This window comes from Xyrauchen texanus, chromosome 16 (assembly GCF_025860055.1).
Source record: "Xyrauchen texanus isolate HMW12.3.18 chromosome 16, RBS_HiC_50CHRs, whole genome shotgun sequence".
Lineage (NCBI taxonomy): Eukaryota > Metazoa > Chordata > Actinopteri > Cypriniformes > Catostomidae > Xyrauchen > Xyrauchen texanus.
The window spans coordinates 31,193,974-31,221,600 of record NC_068291.1 but is presented as its reverse complement, the minus strand read 5'-3'; the positions used below and the strand labels follow the sequence as shown (position 1 = coordinate 31,221,600).

Below are 27,627 nucleotides of genomic sequence, written 5' to 3'. Positions count from 1 at the left end.
ACCCACACAATTAATTGTTTTGTTATAGGATATTTACCCGTTGTCCGTGGCCAATAGGTTGTTGCTGTAATGTGACACATAGACATGATATTTAAGTTGAGCCATTCTTTCTTTAAACAAGATATATGAAAAGCCTTTATCTCTTATAGGCCTGTATCACCAAAGCATTCGAGTTGGTCAAGCAAGCAGCTGTTTTATATGAATTTGAGATCTTTCTTACCTTGAAAGCCTTTAGCAGCCAGAAGCAGACAGAGAATGACAGATAGAGCTTCCATCTTTCTCTTCTGATCAGGTTTGTCTTCAACCTTTCAACCATCACTTCTATAGTCAAAACCAGCTTAAAAAGGATGTCCTTGTGACAGACAAATATCCTGGAGCCTGTGCTGGGAAAAAAAGTATTATAATATGATATTGTATATATTATATTATCATTATGGAAAAGTTGTATGACTCTTTTAGTGTTAATTTAGGGATTTATCTGTTTACACAGAAGTTTGTGATAACAATCAGTTGATTGATGTGGAGATAATAAAATAGAAGCTTTTGCACACATAGGCCTACTCCATTTAGTTTCCATCCAGCGATAGTGACGAAAAGTATTTGTTAAGGTTTTTGTGTTTTAGCAATTACAAACACACTAAGCATGGCCACTTTCTGGAATTATTATTATTATTATTATAATTTTTTATGGCAAATGCTGTCATTTTATTTAAATCATTAGATTTGTCCAGAGTGTTTATAAAGGGTTCTGATTGTGGTTAAACACTTGTGCAGTGACAGTTCTTTTTTCAGAATGCATATATACAAAAAGTACAGTGTCAAACTATAACATCCACTTCTGTACTTATTATTGTTTTTTGTTTTTGCAGAATGATGGGTAGACAAAATACATCAGACTGAGATAAAAGATTATGATTTGCAGGTAATTTAAATAATTATTAATAGCCAACAGGGCCAAAATCTATAATCCAAATCTGATATAAATCATGCAAGGACTGTGATGCTCTAAAATACAGTAGACACACTGAAATTAATTCCAAAAGTGTTTTGAGAGTGATTGCCTATAGATACTGAAGAATAAGAATTAGAAACAAAATACAGGTAAAAAAGTGATAGTTTAATTCCCGATTCAACTTACTGATGCAACCGTACAAAAGTTCCTGTCAAAATCCAGTACTGTATTTACACAGAAGCTTCCACAACCCAATGTAATAATAAATGTCTAAATTTCAGAACAAACATTTTGTTATGACTGATAAAACATTAATGTAAAAATAAACATTAAAACATACGTAAAATTACTTCATCTTGGCCCTTTACTAAAATGTGTCATTTATGGCATTAAACCCAAAAATAGACCAATGACGACAACAAACTCAAAACTTCTGAATGACACCTCATAAAAGATTATACAACCTTGGACACTTTGGTATGAAAGCATTTGGCAAGAGCATAAATATGAAAGCCTGAAAAAGTCACAGATGACTATATCGTAAAATAGACTTCTGTTGTTTTAACAGACTGTTAAAATCTAGTGCAAATTCACATATTCGATGGGACACACCTACAGCTGTACTTCCCAGAACTATGCAGAGTACAAGCTTAAACCAAGCTGATTAACTATTTTGTATATATATATATACTGTGGAAATAGCCAATAACATACAAAAAAATCTAAATGGATTCTCTAAATTCAACTGCAAATGAAAATTGTAACATTTAAGGCCTTTGTATGAGTTGTCACTGACTGACTGATGATCAACCACCTTTTGAGGTCATAAGTGAGGTCAGTCAGTCCATCCATATAATGTTCTGCTTTTTTATAGAGCCAGAATGATCTCAAAAATAATGTATATACAAAATACAATTCATTAATGCACAGCACAATTCACATTCTCAAAATCCGATTCATACATTTAAAATACAGTTCATAAATACACAAGTGAGAGCACATATATTTCCCTGATTGCCCACACAAATACAGTACATCTTACTTTATTAAATTCAAAATGTTTTCAAAAATATGAATCTATCAAGTTCTTGAATTAATTTGTATAAAACACTTGTGAATGTTGTTACATTTATTCATGGATATTCAATCCTGCATTTGCACATTGTCATGTGTGTGGATCACTTTGGATCGGTGTGTGGCTATTTTTGAGACCTTCCTGCCAGGTTGCGTTTTGGGATAAGTCCACTTTAGCCATCACATTGAGCTTTTAATCCACCAATCATAACACGCCATGCTGATCGGTCTCGAGAAGCATAACGTAATGTTGTATAGCGCAATGTGCCTGCATTAGTGCACAGTTTTCAGCATTGCAGCAGACCACACTCCACGAGTAAGTAAACAGACTTTTCATGTCTCATGGCATTTTATAACTTTTAATATATTATGAAGTTTGCTTTTGATAATGAAGTGTGGCATTTGCAGAACTGCAAAGCTAATGCTAATGACGATTGCCACACTTTCTGAAGAAAAGTCAGCTATCTTTAAAATTAAGAGAAACATATTTTAACTCTCGTGTTTGTAGGAAGGTCATAGTAATCACAGGTACTACAAGAGTGGGGAATACTGAATAATTCCTTGTAGCATGTTTGTTATCTAGGCAACAAACTGCAGGAAACTGTCAACGCGAGTATTTTTATTATTCTTTAGCATCGTTCACAAACTTAAACAAAAAGGGCACTCAGTGGCCAAGTAGTCACACACACAAATGAGTAAGTGCTTCTTGTCATGCACACACAGGTACAGTCTCACCCTGATCTCTCTCAACCACTCTGACACATTGTGCGACCTTTTATGTCTCCCTCCGCCATCACTACAACAAGAAACAGGTGTTAGAGATATCGATAACCCAGATGACGATCATAACTGCTCTCTCTCTCTCCTGCAGACAGATACACGACCACACCCCCATCACCACATATCCACACTGCCCATCTCAGGCCAAGGCAACATCTGGCCTGCCAAATGTGAATGTGAATGTGAACATCCCTGTTCACACACCGCAACCTCACCCGTTTATCAGTGTCCAATGCACCGTTTTGCACCAAGCGTAGGTAAATGCAGGTTTGAGAACAGCCTGAATCCACCAAAGCTTGGTATGTATCCCCTTAAGACTCACTGTATATGATACTCCCTTGCCCGATTTGGGGTGGCAAGCGGAGCTGCAGGTGTCCGGATCAGTTTCGCAAACCTCCATTGTCGAGCACTGATGTTCCTGGCTTCCTCACAGCCCCAATAGACCGGCCCAGGCTTCCCTACCTCACTTGTAGGGGTGGTCCCATCAACCTGGGAAGGATAGCGGAGAGAGACAGGAGAAGTTAGGGACACAGACAAAGGGAAGGTCCCCCTAGATTGGGGAAGGGGCGGCCGTGTTTCCTGAACTTCAGGGACCTGAAAAGCTGGCAGCTCTGTTCAGGACTATGGCCAACCCGTTGCATGATGGCCTTCTTCGTGTCTTTTTACTCGTGGAGACTGGCTGTAAGAAGTTGCTGGGATGCTAGCTGTGCTTCTTCGGAGAGTAGTGGTAACAGGCGGGCTGCCCACTAGTCGGGAGGCCACTTCCAAACCTCAGCGGTCTTCTCAAAGAGGCCGAGGTAGGCCTCAGGATCCTCATTAGGTCCCATTTTGACGAGGGTTACTGATGTTGTGGGCTCTGGGGTTGCAGATGTAGCCCCCACTTGTTCAATCAGGTTCCAGAATGCCTGTCGGTCCTCCGCTTGAGCCTGGAGCATGAGTTGGAGACGCGGCTCCTGCTCCAGGAGTAACTCCACGAGTGTCTCAGGGCACAATCTCTCTCTGGTCTCTCTCAGCCACTCTGATTGTATGTCTCCCTCCGCCATCATTACAACAAGAAACAGGACTTACCTCTTTCTCTCACCCGCAGACAGATACACAACCACACCCCCATCACCACATTCCTCTTTGCCATGGTTTGATAAATGTACAAATTTTATTGGTTTCATTAAAAAAAAACCTGTGTTTCAATAATGCATTTTTTTATTTGCAATCACATTATATGGATTTTTGGGTCTATTACCCCCCTTAATGAACTTGGGCTGCCTCTGAAATGTGTTTCCAAACTACTGGGAGATTCTTGAGCAACATTGTTAAGGAGGTTGGCTCACAACAATATGTCAGTAAGAGCATTGTATAGCACCTAAACTGATAATGAGCTGGCAACAAAGGTGAAGAACTCTATACCAGATGCAGGATAACGGATGGTATGAGGGGCTCTTCTGACACCAACCACAAACTAATCAGCTATGTCTGCATGCCATTCTTTATATCACAATTGTAATGTATATTCACATTGGGGGAATGATTGCAAAGTAATTTCAGAGTGTACATACTTGGTAAAAATTAAAAATCTCAAATTTTCTGGTAGAACAAATACACACTAATGCTATTTACATTCTCAGCACCCTGAGAAGCTATGAACTCAACAGTGTGTTCTCAGGGAAAATTTGTGTCATGTTTGTGAGCAATTTATTTCTTGGCACGTTCAATGTTTCAAGGGATGTCATGTTTTATTCGGTACAACATTTTAATCTTTGGGGGAATAGATTGTCATTCGTGAAGGGTACAAATTTTCTTGTTTTTCTTGTTTGTGCTATTTGAACTATCTGCCTTTAAAGAAGTATTCTCTTTCATTAATTTACATCCACAACTGTTAATATTTATTCTACAGATAATATACCAAAAGGAAGAAAACATCAGTCGCTCTGACACCCATTTGGAGTGTGGCTGTTAGTGATCATGTGTTTCCAATGAGGTAAAAGCAGGGGCGTTGCTAGACATAAAGCTCATTACTCATATAACTTTATTTTCTTTCTTGAAAGCCTGCTGCATGCAAGAAGTGTGCAACACAATGCACTATACAAACATCCCTTGCTTAACCCACTATTCCTACACTGCAACAAGGACTGGGAAATGTAAACATGTAGAGATATTAATCTTTATGAAAATATTTATTTAAGTATCTTCAGCATACTGTACATGAACATTCTCAACATGTTTTATGGCATAAAAGGCATACACTCTATGTGCAAATTACAAAACCAGAGAAAACTTTCTTGCACATTTGCATTCTTCTATATTACACATGACACATCAGGAAAACCTCTGTCAAGTAAGTCTATGGAATTGCATTATCAAACATCAGGAAAAACGGCCTCAGACGAAACAGCTTTAGACAAAAAGGTCTCAGAATGAGCAGAGAGTTGGTCGCTAAGCAGCGGAAAACGTAACTAAACTGGCTAGTTTGGTTGCTAGCTTGCAAAACTAGCTGAGCTATCTCTAACTTTATAAACGCAGAAGTGTCGTTTCTATAAATTAATAACTAGCTAGCTAACATAATTGGTGTAAGTTTAAACTGACATTTCAATCTCATTAAGTTTACTTGCAACAACCACTCAAAACAAGCCAAACTATAGTCTTTTAGTCGCAAGGTAATTAGTGCACAGCAGCCATAGTTACTGCCAACTGTTGTGTTATGCTCTGTTGTGTTGTGTTAACTGTTAAATATGTAGTGTCCTAAAATTGCGCAAGCGAATTATTATCCAAAAGATTGATTACTTGTTATCATACAAAATCAAAGACAGTACTACAGAACACAAAAATGTGTTTATTTTCTCAGCAATTCCATAGACTTGACAGAGGTTTTCTTGAGACTTGAAGCTTTTTCATCTGATGTATGAAAACTGACTCTGACGGCTGAGGATGTAGTTTATCAAGACTTACCTCCCTCAAACTCATCTCTCATTTCTTCTTTTCTGTCCCTTTTTGTCCAAAGAATTTTCTGATGTCCATCTACAGGAGCAAACAATGTTTGTGTCAAAATAAGGTAATCTGTATAATTTAGAATCTTACTTTAGTTTCATCATGTTTTCATAGCCTACCTCAAATCTGACTTGCGTGCTGACACCTGGTTAGGGTTGCACCAGCTGTGCGTAAATTCTCACATAAATTAGGACGTAATGTTCACACTAAGGGATTACTAGTTAGTTTGTTACTAAGTCGGTGCTTAATTTGGTTAAACCACATGTTCTTAAGGCAAGACTTAACTAGTAGGTCATAAACTCTCCATAAAGTAATGTGTAGTCGCACAATATGACGTTTACCTGTACTGATCCAATAAACAGCCTTCAAATTTATGGTTATAGCAAGCGCACAGGTGCGCGCCACACGGACATGGATTTCTGTGCGCATGCATCAGATTTGTGGTTTAGGTTAAACTGCGTTACTTTTACAAGCGTTGATTGGGTGGGTTACTGCATTGCATTTAGATAGATCCATTTCTTTTTTCCAGGATTGTCAATCTAAATGAATGCACTGAAGAATAAAGTAAATTGTTTAAACTCAAACTTGAGATTTTACTGGGGCACAGCAGATTATACTGGGGTACGTGCCCCAGTAAAAGGGGTCTAGCGGCACCCTAAGTATGTATTAAAAAGAAAAAAAAAAGTATGTATTAAAATTAGAGAAAATTTGATTGAGATTTTTTGTATTTACCAACTACCTATACTCTGAAAGTAATTTGCTATCATCTTGGATGAAGTCTGCTGCCATGCTGAAATGCTGAAAATGTCCCTCTCTGTGCACTAATGCAGGCACATGATTGGTGGATTAAAAACTCAAAATGATTGGCTAAAGAGGACTTATTAAAAAACACTATTTGTGAATCACAACCTGGCAGAAAGATCTCAAAAATAGCCACAAATAATTCCAAGTGATCCACACATGTGACAATTTGCAAATGCAGATTCAACAAACCATGAATAAATGTAAAAACATACACATATTAATTCACGAACTTGATAGGTATGTACCTATCAAGTTCGAAAAATATGTGTATGTTTTTACATACACATATAATTCATACACAAATACAACTCACTTTAATACATTTGAATGTTTGTGAAAACATTCAAATGTATTAAAGTGAGTTGTATTTGTGTGGGAAATCGGTGTAATATATGTGCTCTCACTTGTGTATTTATGAATTGTATTTTGAATTTATTAATCGTATTTTGAGAATGTGAATTGTGCTGTGCATTAATGAATTGTACTGTGTGAGTGTGTGTGTGTGTGTGTGTGTATATATATATATATATATATATATATATATAATTTTTAGATCATTCTGGCTCCATACTTTTTTGCTGTGTTGATATGTGTATTTCTAGGGAGGTGAGGTACACATGTAGTTTAGTGATAAATGTCTTTTACACCAGTCTAATCATCTGGATTATCCAGTGTTTAATGGAATATTTTAGGACTTTGGTGCAAGAAAATGATATAATTCATAACAATTACAAAGCTTGCAAAACTTAGACTGGCTGTTGCACTTCACACCATGCTAGTTTTGACCATGATTTTAACACTGTTGCTCCATAATCGCTGGATTAACCAAACTAACCACAAGGGGGTACAGCCCTCCGTGTTTCTCTTATGTTACACTGTCGTCACTATTCTAAACAGAATACTTTTAGAGGAGATATATATAATTTATATGACTCTACACTGACTGCTAAACAACGTTTAATCTGATTTGACATACCCTTATCATTCTCACTTCAGATTAGAATAACAAGATGTGTAGCTACTGTATTGGTAATGACATGCCAGTTTGAGAGCATAAGGGCAATTGTTAACCTAAAAATCTAACAAAATAGCCAGCGGTTTTCTCTTTGTATTTATCTAGTTTATTAAGAAAAAAAAAATCAGTTTTATACAAGTAACTTTGGTATTTTTGAGAAAGCAATTATATATTTTGCCAATTTTCGACGTAGTTGTTGGTTGGCCACCTGACTCTCTTTTCGTTCCACGTCGTTGTCAGGCTAGACTAAATAATTAATAAATACAAATTTATATAAAAAAAAAATAAAATAAAAAAAAACAAAAAAAAAAACACCACTGTTATGAAAATAAATATGAAAATAAAGAAAAAGAGAAAAACAGACACATTAAACCTGACGTAGTGACGTATACAGCCACTTCCGCTCCCGCAGGAAAAACACTCCTGAAGTTTGTGAACGGGGACACGAGCAGGAGATGGGCAGAGCCGAACCATTCCACTTCAGCGAGAATAAATCGAGTGAGTAGACCAATAAAAGTATATTTTCTGGCTCATCGGTCACGGGCTGAGTTCGTATATGGACATAGAGATAAGTTAAAGGCTTAACGCAGACTCTTCAGTAGATTAAAATGCAGGATCATACGAAGACAGGGCGAGGTTGGGATTTTCCGCGGTGTTGCTTACACATAGACGATAATATTAGACGTTTCATCCACGCAATATAATAATAATGTTAACAACAAAAGTTTAAATATATATTAACAATATTTGATTAGGAGTATTTAAGTGTATAGAGTTATATCGTGAAGATCGCTCCATAATGGTAATATCATATCACAAATTTTAATCTCATATATCAAGAACATCGAAGGTTCTGATCTCATGTACAGTATTGATTGATTGTATATTATTGTTAATGTGACTTATCTCACCTGCTTTTGTGGGCCATAATGGGTTCATACTGAGCTGTAGGTTTAAAAGTGAACCTCAGAGTTTACATTAAGTGTTGTCTATGTTAAACCTTGTGTAAGTGAAGATCACTGTTTTGCTTTTGCTTAAAACAGTTATAATAGATCAGAACATAACATCTGTATACGCAGGGGGTGATGTAGCTTAATGGTTAAAGATTGGGCTGATAACTGAAAGGTGCAATTTAAAGGAATAGTTCACCCTAAAATGATCTCCTCATTCACTCACCCTCATGCCATCTCAAATATGTATGACTTTCTTTCGTCTGCAGAACTCAAACGAAGAAAAAATAGCTCGGCTCTGTCCACTTGAACCATACATTGCAAGTGAATTTTGGACAGAACTTTGAAGGTCCAAAAAGCAAATAAAGGCAGAATTTGTAGAAAGAAAAAGAAAAGACACTAACAAATATTGTATTTTAAATGGTAGATAGCAGTTTTTTTCTGATTTGTTTTATCAAATTTTTGTAATTTATTTGCACATGAAGAAAATGTTCATATAATAGGAAGAAGGACATACCAGTACACACAGTAGTCCAGCAACCACAGATGGCATGTCCAAGTTAGTTTCTCAAAAAATAAAGAATCAAACCTATTTGACAAACAGTGCATAGTGAATAAGACATTTACTTATAGCACACGTGAAGCGCTTTTACCTTGAAGTTGCACCAGAATCTATTTAGCAGAGACAGGTAATTTAAATCTATTAAAATGAATGGGAAAAATTTGAATACCCAACTGCAGCCAATGGTCAACTTATGTAGATAGGAAGTCCCACCTTAATGGTAAAGAGCCTACCTTTTATATACAGACACTGCCTGTCAATCAACTTGAGAACTTGCATGCACATTAGCTATAAATCTGGGAAGATTGCTTTTGTGTGTGTGTAATCTGAGGTAAAGAAGCTCCATTTATGATACCTGTGTTGTCAAATTTTACTGCTGCTTTGAAATATGTTCTTTGATCGTAAAATCGTACAACCGTTTTGGACATTTTGGTCTTTATCCATTCAAGTAGATAGGAGCTGCACTTTTATGACTGGAAATAGTCTCCTGAGAGCATTCCAAACATGGCCAACAGTGGCCTACTTGCTAGAAACACTTTGGTCGCACTCATGCGCTCGTGCGTATCCAGCGCACGCCTCAATCTCCTGACAGTTTAAACGGCCTGGATTGCCTGCTTGTATTGTCGACAAAATGTGTAAATCGGAGGAACTTCCTTATCCATGAAGTTTTTGATTCTTGCTGATTGAATACGTGATTCAGAGGAAGATATTAGATGAGCACTTGACGGGAAGAAAACGCTGGCAGTTCGTGAACTACATCAGTTTAAACGAGATATCTGCATATTTGCAAATGGTATATAATTGTTTTAATGATATTTGTCTTTTATCATTAGAAAAGTGACAGGGAACTGCTGAGGAGAGTCTGTTAGAATACATGCTTTAGAGGAAGATATATGAGTGCTGCAGAGGATGCTGAAGTTTGTGAGGTTGGTTTATTACATCTGTTTAAACAAGATATGTGCATATTTGCATACAGTATATGATATTAGTTTTATTGACATTTGTCTTTTTATCATTAGGTAAGACAGTTTAATGTTACAGGGAACTGTTGAGGAGAGAGAGGGAGAATGAAACAGATGAGCACTTTAACATTATGAGCTCAAAAGTGTCTGTGGACGATTTAAATGACACTGTGTTGTTCACCAGTTTATTATTGTAGTAACACAATGGCACATAACAACAAAACGAACCGTGACTGGTCATTTACATGTCTCTGAGGCTTCACATGCAAGCAGGCGATTCTCGGCGCCCTCAAGAAATAAATCGTCCAAATGGGAAAATAATAAAGTCAGAATATCGGTCCATTTATCGGCCTATACAGTCGACCCCTATTTTTTACTATAAATCTCCACGTTCACCTTCACATTCTTTCACATTTTGAAAGTGGTGATTTATGTTAAAAAAGGACATAGAAAATCACTTTCCACTAAAGAATTTGCTATAACTTATATTACATTAGACAGGATGCACAAAAATCACAGTATACTGAGTTTATATATCCTATGTTGGGAGTCTCTTAGGACTTTGGCGAAGTGGAGTCAACCATCTAAATGTAATACTGTGGTAACACATCTTTGATATTGCAATGACTTGCGGTTTGGTTTTAAACTGTTGTTGTCAGCATTCTGCTTTTGGCTTGTCCTTATTACAGCCATACCAATGGATACCCTAAATGTGTTAAAATGTCACATAACAGGAGTTCATTGTGTTATTTGTTTTGTGTTTGTAGACAGACAGGATGAGTGGGGTCAGTCAACACACATTTGGCTTTGGTTTACAGACAGTATGGTGTTGACCTTGGAAAGTCATGTTGGATGCAGTCTTATTGTTTTGGAGAAGATATGGATACATACTTTTATTAATGTACGTTTATTTCCACACATCCCACCGATCTTTTTATCTTATTTTTTTACTTTACCTTTCTATTGTTGGATAAGCATTTTTATTTTATTTTTAAATACTCTTGTTCCCATTATGCTGATGGATTTTATCATATAGTTAGACTCTTATGATAAACTAGAGGACTCAGGGATTAAGAGGCCAAAGGAACCGATCATTATATCTGTTGTGCATGTCTTTGAACTATATGTTTACTGTTCAAATGGGTTAGGCCAGTGTGCATATTCTACACGCGCTGGATAGATGTTTTTTGTGTGCATGTGCAGTGTGTGTATGTGCTTGTTTGCGATTGTGTTAATTAGGTCTAGGGCATGAAATCGGTACAACCTCTCTGACAACTTTACCTGCTTTACGGCGAATGTTTGAGGTACATATGCAGGTCTGTTTTACCTGAATCTGTGCAAAACCACACAGGACACATGTCAGCCATTGGTTTATAGGAATACGAGTGAATTATGTCACAGAGAGAATGCCTTTTCTCTCACACACAAATGCTCATGCACACAATCCGGAAAGTGGAATATTATAAAGGTCACAACTAGTCATAGTCAGTTAAAAAAACGGCAGATTTTTTTTATAGTCAGGGATTAAAACAAGGATATGTGCATGCAAACCGATCTACGACAAAGAAATGAGGAGTTAGGCCTCTGACTACACAGGGCAGGGTCCCAAGTTGGCTGGTAGATACAAAAAATAAAAATACCAGCCAGTCAGATTTCCTTTCGACCAATTTGTTTTTTGAAATACACCTGTTGATTTTTTGATTGCATTATATAAGTGGATTTGACAGACATGAGAGACAAATAAACAATATTGCAAGCAATATTAAAAGTGAACTACTTTTATATTTGATTGTTTATGACATGTTAAATTGCAGAATCCTTATTGTCATTTTAAACAACAATGAAGTACAGTACACGTGATACAGTAACAGTTCTGGTTTATTTCGAGTGTATCAAATAATGCATTCATATTTATTGAGTCAGCTCTACTGATTCATAAGTCTTTTTGATTCATTAAATAGAGCAGACTCATAAGTTTCATTTGTTCGGGGATCAGACAACACTGGTAGCAGTTTTATGTCTTGCGCTTTAGATTCAAAAGAACTTAGGGCTGCACGATTATAGCAAAAATCATATTTGCCGATTATTGCTCTTGATATTGTAATCGCGATTTATTAATGTTGATTAAAAAAAATGTATTACCGTGATGTCACAAAGCAAGCAACCATGTGGTTCTTCAGAGTAGCAGATTTCAATGGTGGATATGAGCTGTGCTTCAGTTTATTTTAAGCATTATATTGGTTTGTATTTTATATTGTAATTAGTAATGGGCGATATAAACGATATGCAATATAAACGATATAAAATTGGCCTACGATAGAGATTTTAATTCTATTGCACTATCGCGATAATGCGTGATGACGCAATCTACCCGTGAAATTTAGAGCCATGAGCTGCAACCGGCTGGAACGCATCACTGTAACGTTACTCGTCATCTTGAATAAACATGGCTGAAAGCGAAATGGAGGAGCTGGTGAAAAAGACCGGTGCAACATCAATTATTTGGAATTGGTTTGGATTTAAGCCGATCCGACGAGCAGCAGCAAACTATACTATGTAGAGTGTGTGGGGCAACAGTTCCGGCGAAGAGAGGTAACACGAGTAATCTGTTCTACCACCTCAAAAGCGAAACATGTCACTGAATACCAGCATTGCCAGGCATTGCAGCCAACCCCAAGATTCAGTCCGAAGAACGCAGGACAGAAAAAACAGGAACTGATTCAGACCTCCATCCAACAGTCATTTTCAAAAGGTACTCCTTACAGTAGGAAGAGCCCGCGATGGATTGAAATTACCAGGGCCATAATTGTTTACTTGTGTAAGGACATGGTCCCTTTTCAAACGGTAGAGAGACGTGGCTTTAAAGCCATGATCAGAGCTATTGATCCACGATACGAGGTGCCAAGCCGCAAATACTTTACAGAAACAGAGATGCCAACACTGTATGCCGAGCTCCGCGAAAAGGTTGAAAAAGAGCTGTTTGACTTGAAATTCTTTGCCTAATACTGAAAGTATTTTCAGTACAGTGTCTGTTCCTTAACTAAAAAGACACCAGTTTGACACTTGTGTGGCATTTATAAGTGTAGTGCCTTTTAAGAAACCCAATACTTTAAGCTTTTTCTTTGTTAAAGTCTGCAGCTAGTGTCCTTGAATTGTATTTATCTGCAACATTGTTGTATGATTACAGTTTTGCACAATAAATATTCTCAAAACTACATACAATTCTTTCTTTCTTAAAAAAAAAAAAGAAAAAATAGAGCAGTTTGGCTTTCCTTAGGGTCTATGTAACCTGTTCTGAAATGGTCCTATTATAATTTATATATCGCAATATATATCGTTATCGCAAGAGGCTGCAATATATATCGCAATATGGATTTTAGGCCATATCGCCCATCCCTAATTGTAATATTGCTTGTTAAGGTAAGCCAAATGAAAATTATTGTAAAGTGATATCTATGTTATAGAATAAATTGAATTATTGCTAAATAACTGGTAAAATTATTAGTCCACGTACAGTAAATAATATGGCATATTCAATATTCAAACTTATTAACAGCTGATTTAAATCGACCAAGTTACTGCGTTCAGTAAGCCATTAGGTGGCTAGACAGGGGACCATTCATCCGTTAGAGCAGATGCGATAACAATGACTGTGATTCCTGAAATATGCTATACATGCCATATTCTTTTTGTTGGCTACACCTCCAAAACACACTTGGAACAGTTGAGATGAATTATTTTATTGTTGTTTTGTACAAATCAAATTCACATTGGCCTACTTATTAACATGACAACAAAACTGTTATTCCATTTTTTATAAATTGTACACAGAAATCGAGCAACGTGACAAACTCTCCCATTACAATGACTGCGGTCACACCGCAGGTTTACGCTTTTTGAGACCTGCAAGCTCATGATGCTTCACACAATGTTCTGCACTCTCACAAATACTCTCATTAAAAACAAAGCTGTCTAATCAACATAATAAATCAATTATTTACACCATGTCTATGCTTTGATTAGAACGAGATCATTTTAGTTTTGTCGTGTTGCTCATTTAACATCTACGTTCAAAGCGAGCAGTGCAATATGCAATGAATCCAAAATAATTACAAAGTGCTTTTCACTCTTGTTCTACAGCTTCTTTTCAAGGTACCGGTATTAATTTTCGTGTGCTGCGTGAACAGAGCAAGAACATATAGCAAACATCTGGGCATTCAGATGGTTTAAAACTTGCGCATTAGGATCCGTTGTCATTACAGATAGGACGGAGGACTAATCTAAGTGGCTCTGATTGGCCATTGCTATTTCATTAATCAATGGACATTTTAGTGTTTGGTTAGAATACTGAACCGCTGCAAAAATACTTTGTAAATAGAAACCATTGACGCAACAGGAGCAGACTTAAATTGAACGCTGTAATCTTCAATTTTCACGATTACATAATAATTGCAGCCGTAATCGTGATTACTTTTTCGATTAATTGTGCAGCCCTAAAAAAACTGGTTTATTAGAGTAAATAACAAATAGAGTAAAAAAAACACTGATTTCTTTTCTTCTGATGACTTTTACTGGAATTACTGTTAATTTTGCTGCTACATTATCCAGTATATTAGTTAATAATAAAGGGTTTCTTAATAAGCTATACATTTATATTAAAATGATGTGTAGTTAGTGGTTTGTGTATCTTCACATATTAAAGAGTACTCCCAATTAGTTCCACACAATAATGTAAAGATATTCTAAACTGATTTAGCAAAAAAACACTGGTATCAGCTTGGAATCGGCCGATACTGATATCTCCGATATCGGAATCGGATCGGAAGAGAAAAAGATGTATCAGTGCATCCCTTGTAATGATAATTGTAAGATACGGTAAGACATGTGGATTACTCACGTTTTAATAATTTTATACTGGCATGTAAACACTATTTCTAACCTAAAGCCCCATGGCAAAAGAAAACATAATTTCCCGAGTTGTGAATGTCCGTTTGCAGTCTTAATTGAATGTTGAACATCTTTCAAACCATTATGTCCTCGCGGGCGGAACACAATAACATCCTGCGCATGTATTCCGATTCACAAACAAGTGATTCTTATTTACAGATTCTCCGAAGCAGACAGAGCAACCAGTGTAATCCGATAAACAAATGACTGTTATGAACCGATTCTTTTGAGTGAATCAAATGCGACAGCACATCCCATGTAGTCGAAAATGACTCTTCTTAACCGGTTGTTTTAATAAGTCATTCCAAAAGACTCACAGACAAATTGTCTTTATTCCAGGCTGTATTTAAAGATACATATTTGCAACAAGATGTTTTTTGTAATATTATTTTATAAAAAGCATTAAAACCTCACATTTCTAAGCAATAATTAGAGTAATGGCAATTAGCATGTAAACGGGATTGAAGAGATTTGCACAAATCATGTAAACATATTAATCTAATTATTCCATATATTCGTATTATTGCAATAATCAGAGAATTGGTGGACATGTAAACGTAGCCATTGATAGAATGGAAAAAAAAACTCTTGTGAAAGTGGTGGAAAGAGGCGTGTATAATTCAAAATCAATTTAAAATCAATAGTTTTCAGTTTCAGATGCCATTGTAGAAATTTAGTATTCACAGTCAGCCATGATTACTTTAATCAATGAGTAAAAGTGTCAAAAAAACAGGACGTTACTGAGATTAGTAGTATTCGGCTGGTCATGTGATTCTAACAAATGTTTAACAGTAGCATTAATTATCGCAGGGCTGTCTTGTGTTATTGCTTTATATTGACACTTTCATGTTTAATGATGACAAGGTGGCAATATTTATGTTATTCTATTTATCAAAAACTAAAATTAATTTATGGTCATTTTAATTTAATTTTAGTCAGTTCAATTTGTTAACTTTTATTTGTTCATGAACACTGATTCTACATTGTGTGCTAATGTGGATGATCTAGTCTAGTACATGAGGAGAGTTGAAGTACATTAACCAAATCCTGTCTAGAACATGACAAGACCTGTCTTGTAGACTCTATCTGCTCAATCTTGATTGAGGAATCAGGGCCCTCCTTTTTACTGGTAGTGATAAGCAGTACATCGGCTGATAACAGCTCATATATGTGTGTCTGTGTGCTTTTGTTCAAGCATGAAGGCTGCATACATCATATTTAGCATAATACAGTATAAGCCTGCATACATTTCTCAGACCTGGAAGAACAGGGCTGCTCTAGAGAACCTATGAGCATTCCAAAACACAAGGCTGATTCTGTGCTCTGGAACCCAGGGCAGGTCAAATAGTGCTCTATGCTAATTGGTCAAGTGACTAATGGTCATTGTTGCTGCAGGGCGATGACACAGCAGGCCTTGTCTTCGTTCACAGCCTTTGTCTCTTTATGAATTACACTTGTGCCATTAATACCTCTGCCCTCAGAATAGAAGAGGAGAATAGAGGTTTTATTCTCTTTTCTCTTGATTTTGTCACTCTGGGCTGTTATTTTGGGATCCATATACATCAATCAGCCTGTTTAGGTCAGTGTTTCCCAACCTTTTTTCTGCCTTGGCACACTTTTTACGTCTAAAGAATCCTGCGGCACACCACTATACCACATAAGGCTAACCATCGTCAATATTTTTCCTTTTCAAGAACTTGTCCATGTTTTCTGTCTTAGTTGCAGGTTTACTTGTAAAGTTTTTATTTATTTATTTGCATAGCCGAATTTTAAACAAGTCACATACAGTGCTTGCATTAGACTTTGTCATCGTCCATCATTTTGGCACAAATAATTCCGTCATAATCTATTATTACCCGCTATTTAAATTTTCATATTTTAATGATAATAAGACATTTAATACCTTTTATTTTCACTCACATTTTCATCATGAATTTACAGAATGAGCATATAGCAGATTATCCATTTGTTTTTATGAAGAGAACAGATGAGCAACAGAGACGCCACACCAAGCAGATTAATGTTTTTTTCCCGCAGTGACAGAGGAGGCCACTAAAACACAACATATGAACAATGCAATATTTAAAAAACTAATACAATTAAAATATGAACAAATCACGTAAAAAATTTACTCTTATCAAATCTTCAATTGGTTCGACTTAAACTCACCTGTGCGTAATCAAATGCATCAAGGGCGACTGATGCTGTGGCAGTTGTCATTAGATTTAGCATCTTTGTCTCAGACAAACGACTTCTCGTGGCAGTTTTAATTTGGTTCTGGAGGCTGAACCCAGTGTCAAGCACCGCATCGCCCTCCACATGACAAGAGTCACAGAGGGGGGATTTTACGAGTTTGCCACGTATCAAAGCGGGATGCGTGCACAATAAACATTGAAAACACGTATTTAGAAGAGAGAAAAAAAGCTTGCAGTTGCTTTGATAGCAGAAAGTAATAAAAGGATTTGTTTATGTTTAGGTCGAAGCATTTTCTTGGTGAATTTAAATTAGTTCAATAACTGGGGTCTCTGATATTCATAAACGATAAGGTAATATTTAGACATTCAATGTCTCTTCACAAATTTGGACAGTTTTTAAATATTTATTGTTGCTTTGTACTCTCAAAGACATTATTGGTGAAGCAAAAACATGAGTGAAAAACACTTTGGTGTCACATCCCTTCATAGACTTCAATGTATACTGCAGTGCTGACGTAAGTCATGTGAAAGACACTTAACGTGTATAAATATCACTCAAGTTTACACATTACTCTTCACAATCACAAAAGTGACCGATTATGGTTTCAAAACAGCCAATTTCTCCAAAATTTTAGGAGTTTGTATCCCTGAAATAATTTTTATTTCATGCATTTATTTTTTTTCTGGAATTTTATAATTTTCCACGGCACACCTGACAATCTTTCACAGCACACTGGTTTGCCACGGCACAGTTTTCGGGAAACACTGGTGTAGGTCTCATCTTATAATAGCAATAGTTGTACAGACCGGTTATCTGAGTTACCGTATGTAACGAGTTTCCACTGAGGAAGGGACGGAAACAGCAACAGGATTCAGGTAAGGTTGTTTTTTATTCTCACACACTAATTCACACACTAATTCACTCACTAATACAACACACTAATACAACACACTAGCTTCTTGGCCTTCGTGTCGGGCTCTCCTCTGGGCTCTGTTGCTGCTGCTTTTTATGCCGCTCTCCTCAAGCTACTGCAATTAGAGACAGGTGTTAGACATAATTTAGCTCAGGTGTGAGCGCCCTTACCGCTTTTCTCTCCGGACGGGGCTTGACCACGCCCCGCTGCCACATACCCCCACCGCCCGACTCAGGCCGGGCGTCATCCGGCCTGCCTACCACTCCCCCATTTCTGGAGAGGAAGTCAGCGGCAGCCATCTGCACCCCCGGTCTGTGGACCACCTTGAACTTAAAAGGCTGGAGGGCCAGATACCAACGGGTGATCCGGGCGTTAGTATCTTTCATGCGGTGGAGCCACTGCAGTGGGGCGTGATCTGAGCAGAGGGTGAAGGCCCGCCCCAGCAGGTAGTATCGGAGGGTGAGGACCGCCCACTTGATGGCCAGACACTCCTTCTCTATGGTGCTGTACTTAGTCTCCCTCAAGGAGAGCTTCCGGCTAATGTACAGCACCAGGCGTTCCTCTCCCTCCACCACCTGCGAGAGTACGGCCCCCAGCCCTCTGTCTGAAGCGTCCGTCTGCAAAACAAAAGGGAGAGATAAGTCAGGTGCATGCAAAAGCTGCCCCCCACAAAGTGTAGCTTTAATCTGTATAAACGCCTGTTGGCACTGCTCCGACCATTGGACCGGATCTGGAGCCCCCTTTTTAGTGAGGTCAGTCAGCGGGCTGGTGACATCCGAATAATTAGGCACAAATCTTCTGTAATAGCCAGCCAGCCCCAGGAACTGCCTCACCCCAAATTGACAAGACCGCGGTCTTGTCAATTTGGGGACGCACCTGGCCATGACCCAAGTGGAACCCCAGATACCGTACCTCCACACGCCCAACCGCACACTTTTTTGGGTTTGCCGTGAGCCCCGCCCGCCGCAGCGATCTCAGGATGGCCCTCAGATGTTGCATGTGCCGCTGCCAATCATTGCTATAAATGATGATATCGTCTAGATAGGCAGCGGCGTAAGCAGTGTGCGGTCTGAGGATCCTATCCATGAGGCGCTGAAACGTGGCTGGTGCCCGAACAAACCGAAAGGAAGCGTCCACGAATTGGTGTAATCCGAGCGGCGTGGTGAAGGCCATTTTTCACGGGAAATTGGTGTCAAGGGGATCTGCCAATAACCCATCGTTAGATCCAAGGTCGAATAAAATCGAGCCGTACCTAACCGATCGAGCAGTTCATCAACACGGGGCATTGGGTACGCGTCAAATTTAGACACAGCGTTGACTTTCCTATAATCCACACAGAAGCGTACAGACCCATCGCTCTTGGAAACAAGGGCGACCGGGTTGGACCAATCGCTGTGGGATTCTTCTATTACTCCCATCTCAAGCATCGCGTCCAATTCTTCTCGAACTACTTTCTTTTTATGTTCGGACAAGCGATAGAGGCGACAACGTACCACCACGCCCGGCTTCGGTCTCGATATGGTGATGTATGATGTTTGTGCGGCCGGTAGAGGAGAAAACACGTCTGCAAACTCCTTTTGTAATTCGGAAACCTCTGCGAGTTGGCGCGGTGAGAGGTGGTCTCCACAAGGAACCGGGGTGTTGAGATTGCGGGCTTTGTTTACCTCCGGTCCGAGCTCCGCCCTCTCGGAACTACCGTTGCCAGCGTCACAGAGGCCGCCTCTTCTCTCCACAATTTCAGGAGGTTGAGGTGATATATTTGAGCGCGCCCCTCTATCGGTACGTTTAACCTCATAATCGAGATCCCCTACTGGTCGTGTGACCTCAAAGGGTCCTTGCCACTTGGCGAGTAATTTTGAGCTTCGATGTTGGGAGTAATACAAGCACTTTATCTCCGGTCGCGAATTCCGTAGCTGGGCTCCCCTGTCATACAGCCGGCTTTGGCGTTCTTGAGCCTGGAGCAAATTCTCCTGTGTTAATTTCCCCAGTGTGTGGAGTTTTGCTCTAAGATCAAGAACGTATTGAATTTCGTTTTACTATTAGAAGGTCCCTCCTCCCAAGCCAGCGGATGACGTCGAGGACCCGCGTGGGCGTCGCCCGTACAGCAGCTCGAGCGGTGAGAACCCCGTGGAGGCTTGTGGGACCTCCCGTACTGCGAATAACAGGGGTCGAGCCACTTATCCCAATTCCTAGCGTCTTCGGTATGCGAACTTACCAATCATATTTTTTAGTGTTTTATTAAATCGCTCCACTAGGCCATCAGTCTGCGGATGGTAAACGCTAGTCTTGAATCGACTTAATGCCCAATAGTTCAGTAAAGCTCGCGAAGTATGCGTGACATAAGCGTTGTGCCCTGATCGGTGAGGATTTCTTTTGGAATCCCCACCTGGGAGATTATTTTGAAGAGTGCCCCTGCAACACTACGTCGCGGAGATGTTGCTCAGGGGCACTGCTTCCGGATATCGCGTTGCGTAATCCACTAGGACTAACACAAAGCGATGTCCGCGTGCTGTCCGTTCTAATGGCCCGGCGAGGTCCATTCCAATTCTTTCGAAGGGACCTCGATCAATGGAAGGGGCGCAATGGCGCTTTGGGGTGGCGGTGGGTTTACCAACTGACATTCACGCACGCCGCACACCACCTGCGGAAGTCATCGTCAATGCCCGGCCAATAGAAGCGGGCTATTAGGCGGAGAAGTGTCTTTCTTTCCCCTAGGTGACCGGCCATAGGATTATAATGAGCCGCCTGGAAAACCATTTCCGGCGGCTCCGTGGAATCAATAATTGTGTCACTTCCTCCTTTGTTTGAGCGTCCTGCGTCACTCTGTACAACCGATCTTTAATAAGTGAAAAATATGGGTATGCAATGGCGATGCCCGGCGGAGCTGTTGACCATCAATTACTCTCACTTGGCCAAGAGCATGTTTAAGGGTTTAGATCCACGACTGCTCTAGAGGGAAGTCCCCTCAGGGAATTCCCTGAGAGGAGAGGCGACCACCTCGCCCTTCCCTCGTCATTCCGAGCAGCCGAGGGCGGCCCCGGCTCTGCCTCCCCTGCCAAAGCATCGCACACCGCACACCTCTTAATGCAGGACCCATCCGCACAAATACCCTCTAAAATATCTTTGAAATTCGGCCAATCAGTACCCAAGATTAGCGGATGGGTGAGGCGGGAACTAACCGCTGCCTCCACACTATGGTTTTTTTCCCTTGAATTTAATCGCCAAAGTCACCATGGGATACTTGTGAACATCCCCATGCACACACCTCACCCTCACCAGTTTAGCTAATCCCAAAGCCCCGGGTTGAACCAAGCGTTGGTGGATGGTGGTCTGGTTACAGCCGGTATCCAACAATGCTTGGTATGTACCCCCCTGGATCCTTACCGGAATACGGTACGCTCCAGCCCGATCGGGGGCAGCCTGCGGGAAGTCGGAGACCCGCACCACTGTCCCTGTTTCCATCAGCGGACACTGATCCCGGAAGTGGTCCGGGTCTCCGCACCTCCAACAGACCAGCCCAGGCGCCACGGCCGCACCCGTGCTGGCGGGCGCCCCCACCTGAGGAGAAGAGCGGCTGAAGGATGGGGAAGGGGTAGGCGGGTTCTCCCACGGCCGGGAAGTTGGTCTCATGAATCCTCCACGCCTGCGGGGGGGCAGGAATGGACCCTGGGGAGAGGGCAGAGCGAGAGGGAAGAGGGGAGGGGAGAAAAACAGGGGAAGACACAGGGGAAGGGGAGAGAGAGAGAGAGAGGGCTCATCCGCCCTTGGAATCGCCGCCATGTGGTCCTCCGCGAGTCGTACGGCTTCCTCCAGCGACGCCGGGCAGTGGCACTGGACCCACTCTGCCGTTTTCCGGGGCAAGCGCTGGACAAACTGCTCCAGTACCACTTGATCGACGAGCTCCTCGACGTCGCGGTCCCCCGCAAGCAGCCACCTCCGACAGGCATCACGGAGCCGTTGGGTGAACGCAAACGGGCGGTCGGATTTATCCAGTTTCATGGCCCGGAAGAGCTGGCGACTTTCTTCCGGGGTCCGACCAACCCGTTGCAGGATGGCTCTCCTCAAGTCGGTATAAGCCAGGAGGCTTGTTGCCGGAAGTTGTTGTGCCACGAGTTGTGCTTCCCCAGACAAGAAAGGGGCGAGGCGGGCTGCCCACTGGTCGCGTGGCCAACCCCAAATTTCCGCCGTGCGCTCAAAGAGGTCCAGGAACGCCTCTGGATCATCTGCCGGCCCCATCTTCTGTAGTGCGGGTGGGGGCAGTGTGGCGCGGGTGTCCGGGGTCGCGGCTGCGTCTGGAGCGGCCTCCTGGCTGAGGAGGCTCCGGATGGCAAGCCGGTCCTCTGCTTGAGCCCACATGATCTCAAAGAACCGACGATCCTGGTCCTGTCGGAGCTCAAGCAGAGACTGTTGGTGGCCCTGATGGAGCGTAGCGAGGGGACTGGAGGACTTCCGCCAGCTGGGAGGACTCTATGGGGCGACTCTGTTCCATAGCTTTGGACCACTGTTCCTGCAAATCCCGGGTTTCGGCACCAGTGTAACGAGTTTCCACTGAGGAAGGGACGGAAACAGCAACAGGATTCAGGTAAGGTTGTTTTTAATTCTCTCACACTAATTCACACACTAATACAACACACTAGCTTCTTGGCCTTCGTGTCGGGCTCTCCTCTGGGCTCTGTTGCTGCTGCTTTTTACGCCGCTTTCCTCAAGCTACTGCAATTAGAGACAGGTGTTAGACATCATTTAGCTCAGGTGTGAGCGCCCTTAACGCTTTTCTCTCCCGGACGGGCGCTTGCCCACTCCCCCGCTGCCACACCGTACAATTTGTCAGTTCAAACCAGCCTGGCCATTCTCTGTTGACCTTTCTCATCAACAAGGCATTGCTGTCCACAGAACTGCCGCCCACTGGATGTTTTTGGTTTTTGGCATCATTAGGGGTAAATTCTAGAGACTGTTGTGCGTGAAAATCCCAGGAGATCAGCAGTTACAGAAATATTCAAACCAGCCCATCTGGCACCATCAAGACCTGTGTAGTGCTCGAACTACACCTGAGGCAGTTTTTTAATCTTTAGCGTGAAACACACTCAATGTAGCCTGTTTCCCGAATGATTGGCTCTAATGAGCAGTTCTTTTGAATCTTTGAATAGTGTGACATGATGACCTTCTCCCTTGACTTCAGTGATGCCCTGCATCAGCCATCTTTGCTAGGCTCCCGACGGGCATGGGCTGGAGAGAGGAGGGGTGATTATTCCTGGTTGGCAACACATGATGAGGTGCACCTGAAGTTTATAGAACTTCACCACAGCCTTTAAAAGCCGGTCTCTAGTACCTGTGCATGCATGCTGGCATCCTCGCAGGACCCATTCTTCAGAAATCCTATACATGGGTTAGATGTGTTGCTAGGACTGGAGCATGCGTTGTGGAGGACAGGCCAGGATGCCGGGTCACCATTCCTCTCTTACGCCATGGGCCCAGTGAAGCTGTGCCGTACCTTGCGCCCTGGACCAGGAGGGGAGCACCTGCAGGACCCCACCCCTTTAACCTGGACCGATATGAATCATGCCATTATTATTCATAGTATTGATTTAAAAGCTGAAAGCACTGCTTTTAAATTCTCGGATACGCTCATCCCTTGCATGCACACTCGCAACAGCTAGATTATGACGTGATGCTTGTGATATTTTTAATAATAATATACAGTATGTGTCACTGTGTGTTTCTTATCTTAAAGAAAATCGGCAGTAGGCAACATTATTAAAAGGAGAGAGTTTGTTTTTTGTGAGTTAAAGATGGATCGATGTGAACATAAAAGTGAGAGAGGTAGTCTTCTCCCCATGAACTGCAAAATACGTTTTTGATTTGTTTTTGTTTCGGCTAGTTTTTCAATATAAATTACTAAAATTCCTTTAAAATGATGTACATTTACTTTAGCAGCTGTACTGCAGAAGAATTTTTTTTTATCAGAATGGTGAATATAATAAAAAATACAAATGTTTTAAAATATCTAGAAATCCTTTAAAAAAGATGCATTCACCCGAGAAGCAGCATATAAGATATTTAGACTTGCTTTTAGAGAATCTTGAATATAAGTATATTTTGTCTTTGATGCACTGGCAGACGTATAAAGTTTTTTTTTTTCCCCTTTAATTCAATGAATGTCATTTAGAGGTATTTTCATAAGATTATTTTGTTCTGTATTGTTAGTAAGCGTGTTTAATACAACCTTTTAACTCTGGGCACAAGCTGAATAATCAGTTAAGAGCTATTGATCTACTGTTGCAATAATCGCTGAATAATCGTTAGATTGGTCGATTATCTAAATAATTGTTAGTTGCAGCCCTAGTAGATTATGCATAGGCTGGACATTGATCCCAAGCTAATTGTTAATATACCGATAACCATTCTTACAAAGCAAATTTCTTGTTTTTCTTTCCCCTCAACTTGAAATAGGATCTGCACCCCTGGCAGTTGCTAGTGCAGGGCAGTGGTGAGATTCACGTCCTGTTCAGACACTGTAGATGGGAATGGTTTTGACAGACATTAGAGAAAGAAAATATTTTTCAGTTGAGAGAGTCGAGAGTGAAAGGAAGAGAGAGGCTTCTCTGCATCAGCCCTGACTAACTCTACTCTCTCTTTTTATCGCAATCTCTTTCTCTCTCTTCCTCTGTGTTTCCCTCTTTATCTTTACCCTTTCCCATCCCATGCTCCTTATTTTCTCTCTGTCTCTGCAGCAGTTTCTGGTATGAGAGAGAGAAGGAATGAGTAGTGTGAAGAGAGGGGGACATGCCTTACGTGGATCGGCAGAACCGCATCTGCGGTTTCCTGGACATTGAGGATGTGGAGAACAGCGGCAAGTTCTTGCGGCGCTATTTTATCCTGGACACACAGCAGGGAAGTCTGGTCTGGTACATGGACAACCCGCAGGTATCTTCTGAAACCTCTGCTGAGCCGTCAATGTGATATTATGTTGTTTAATGTGCTCTTACCTGAATTGCTCAGCAATTTTGAAATCAAAAATACATCCTTGGTAATTTCTCTTTCAATGTTTGGGGTGCTGTTTGAGGGAGTGATATTTGTTTTTGGTCTTGTAGAACTTGCCTGCAGGTACCAAACATGTGAGTTCCCTCAGTCTCACCTACATATCAAAGGTAAGCTTCACATAACAGTTTTTCACACATTCTACCATTTCTGCATAATCACTTAATAGAAGGCTGTTAAATTGTTGTGGTACTATATGCTTCTCAGAGGAAAACACCACTAACACACAAAGTATCATGCAACTACCATGATTTTTGGACATGCCTTGGACCTTGTTTTCACCTGGTATTTAGATGTGTGTAAGGTGATCCGATCAAAAGTGGTCAGACGAGATACATCACATTTACACCTGGTCACTTGAATGCATCTCCTGTAACCAACTGTAATCGGATTTTGAGGGGAGTGTCTGGTTTCATAATGACATACATCAATCATCACGTCAGTGACTTACTGGATAAACCTGCGCATTGTTATTCTCAGGAACAATTGAAATGTAATCTAAGCTCAAGCGTGACATTTCAAGCATTTTTCGGTTATATTAGTGAAGAACCTAAATCAACTGCACATGCTTCTCATCTGTGTCACTGCATGTTAACATCAGGCACACTGAAGAATTTCTGTGAAGTTCTTGAGCATGTTACTGGAAACGTTTTTTTAGATGGTTACTTTCTTTTAAAGCCGCACATAACCGGCAAAGTTTAAACTCTTAATTTAGCGCAGCGTTTGATTGACAGGTGAGGGACGTGGCTTCCATGCTGTCCAGGACATATCAGGATGTAATAACGTAGTGGTCTATGATAAGGGTTACCGATTGCAATAATTAAAAAACACAGAATATCGGCCGATTTATCGGCTGAGCAATAATAACATTTACACCTCAAATGTAATGTGATCGCATGCATTTTGACTACCTCTGTATGTGATTTTTGTGATCCGGTTGCAAAAGTTTTAGATCCTGTTTACACCTGAATTAATGCTAACCACTTATGAACAGATCACATGAAACGCATCTTAATACCAGGTGTAAATGAGGTCTTGCAGAACTCTGTAAATATGATGTTAAATGAATATGGTAATCATTCAGTACCTTGTTATTATTATCTGATATCATCAATGTACTATGGGATCACCACAGTACTTTTTGTAGGGGACAAAAACTCTTTCTTTCAGATGTGGCACAGTTATTCAGGCTACATCGGACACTGCACTCTTTTCCCCTCCCTCTTTTCATAGGTTAGTGATGCCACCAAACAGAGGCCAAAGGCTGAATACTGCTTCGGTAAGATTTTATCACACACACACACACACACACACACACACTATGCACAAAGTTGTCAAATTCCTGCTTGTATTTTAAATTGGTGTAATTTACACCATGATTGTCTGATTATGCTTTTTAGCTTTAGATTAGAATCTGGTGTAGAAGACCATTTTTGGCACAAATAGCATGAAATAGAAGATTTTAAAATGAAATAATGCATTTCTATGAACTGCTTGACACCAAGTCTGAAATATTCTTGTTCAGAGGCTTGGTCAAATTTTTTTTTTACTTGTTTAGATGCTAGAAAATAAAAAATCCCTGATGATTCAGAGAAATGTTTTGCATGGGACAGTGAATACTTTTCTGTAATAATTCGGCTGTTGATAATGCATTGCTACTGTGCTTCTATGAATGGCTTGTAATAATATATTATGTTCTTGCAATGGTGCCCCACCAAAGAATGTCATTTGCAGTTCTGTTCTCACTTGGATAATTTGAGTGCATACTCATTCTCATGTGTTATATATGCATATTTCTGTGTTGCTGTGCATGTGCAGTCACTGCACTGCACATGGTAGCCGTCTGCAGAGCATTTGTGGAAACAGGAAACGGTGTCTGGTCACTTGATAGATGTGTGTTCTAGTGAATTGGCATGAGTGTGTGTGCATGCTTCTAAAATCTTGTACTTTGCAGGATGCTTCTGACAATTCTGAAGTATTCCTGGAATCCTGTTTATTGGTTTAGTTCTTCTAATTGGCACCAGTTCTCTTCATCTTTGACTTTGTTCATTTAACATAGTAAATGTTTTAATCCATATGGTAAAATAACCAGACATGGCAGTACCATGTCTTTGAGATCCATGACCTGTCACCATTGTGTCTTTGAGCAAGGCTATTAACCCCAGTTTCCTCTAGGTGTATTGTACCTGCAAGAAGTTTACTGTGAATTGTTTTGCATATAGGTTTTGAACAAATTACTATCTACAGTGGCTTGGTTGGTTTGTTTTAATCTGTTCTTTTTGGGGAGTGTTCAATCAGTGGTTCTTATAGGACCATCCCAGACAAAAAAGTTTGATCAGTGGTTATTTTGGTGACCAAATTGTCTTTATCAATTCTGTTGCATTTTGATTTCACACCTAAAAAGCAGTTCCTGATTAATTGGGTATCTGCAGTGTGGGGACGTGTATGTTCATTC

At 40.3% G+C, this 27,627-nt stretch overlaps 1 protein-coding gene across 8 annotated transcripts in view; it reads left to right on the top strand.

The window, feature by feature from the left end:
• Positions 1 to 8,019: 8,019 nt before the first annotated feature.
• LOC127656803 (pleckstrin homology domain-containing family A member 1-like) overlaps positions 8,020 to 27,627 on the top strand; it is a 38,249-nt gene continuing 18,641 nt past the window's right edge. For 5 of the 8 annotated variants that reach the window (XM_052145267.1, XM_052145268.1, XM_052145270.1 and 2 more), the window contains exons 1-4: positions 22,588 to 22,719; positions 24,866 to 25,058; positions 25,226 to 25,282; positions 26,406 to 26,451. In XM_052145267.1, coding sequence (XP_052001227.1) covers positions 24,918 to 25,058; positions 25,226 to 25,282; positions 26,406 to 26,451 — 244 coding nt within the window. In that variant the 5' untranslated portion in view covers positions 22,588 to 22,719; positions 24,866 to 24,917. Of the gene's footprint in view, positions 8,106 to 22,587; positions 22,720 to 24,865; positions 25,059 to 25,225; positions 25,283 to 26,405; positions 26,452 to 27,627 lie in introns of those variants that run through there. The other 3 variants (XM_052145265.1, XM_052145264.1, XM_052145266.1) reach the window with 3 other exon arrangements.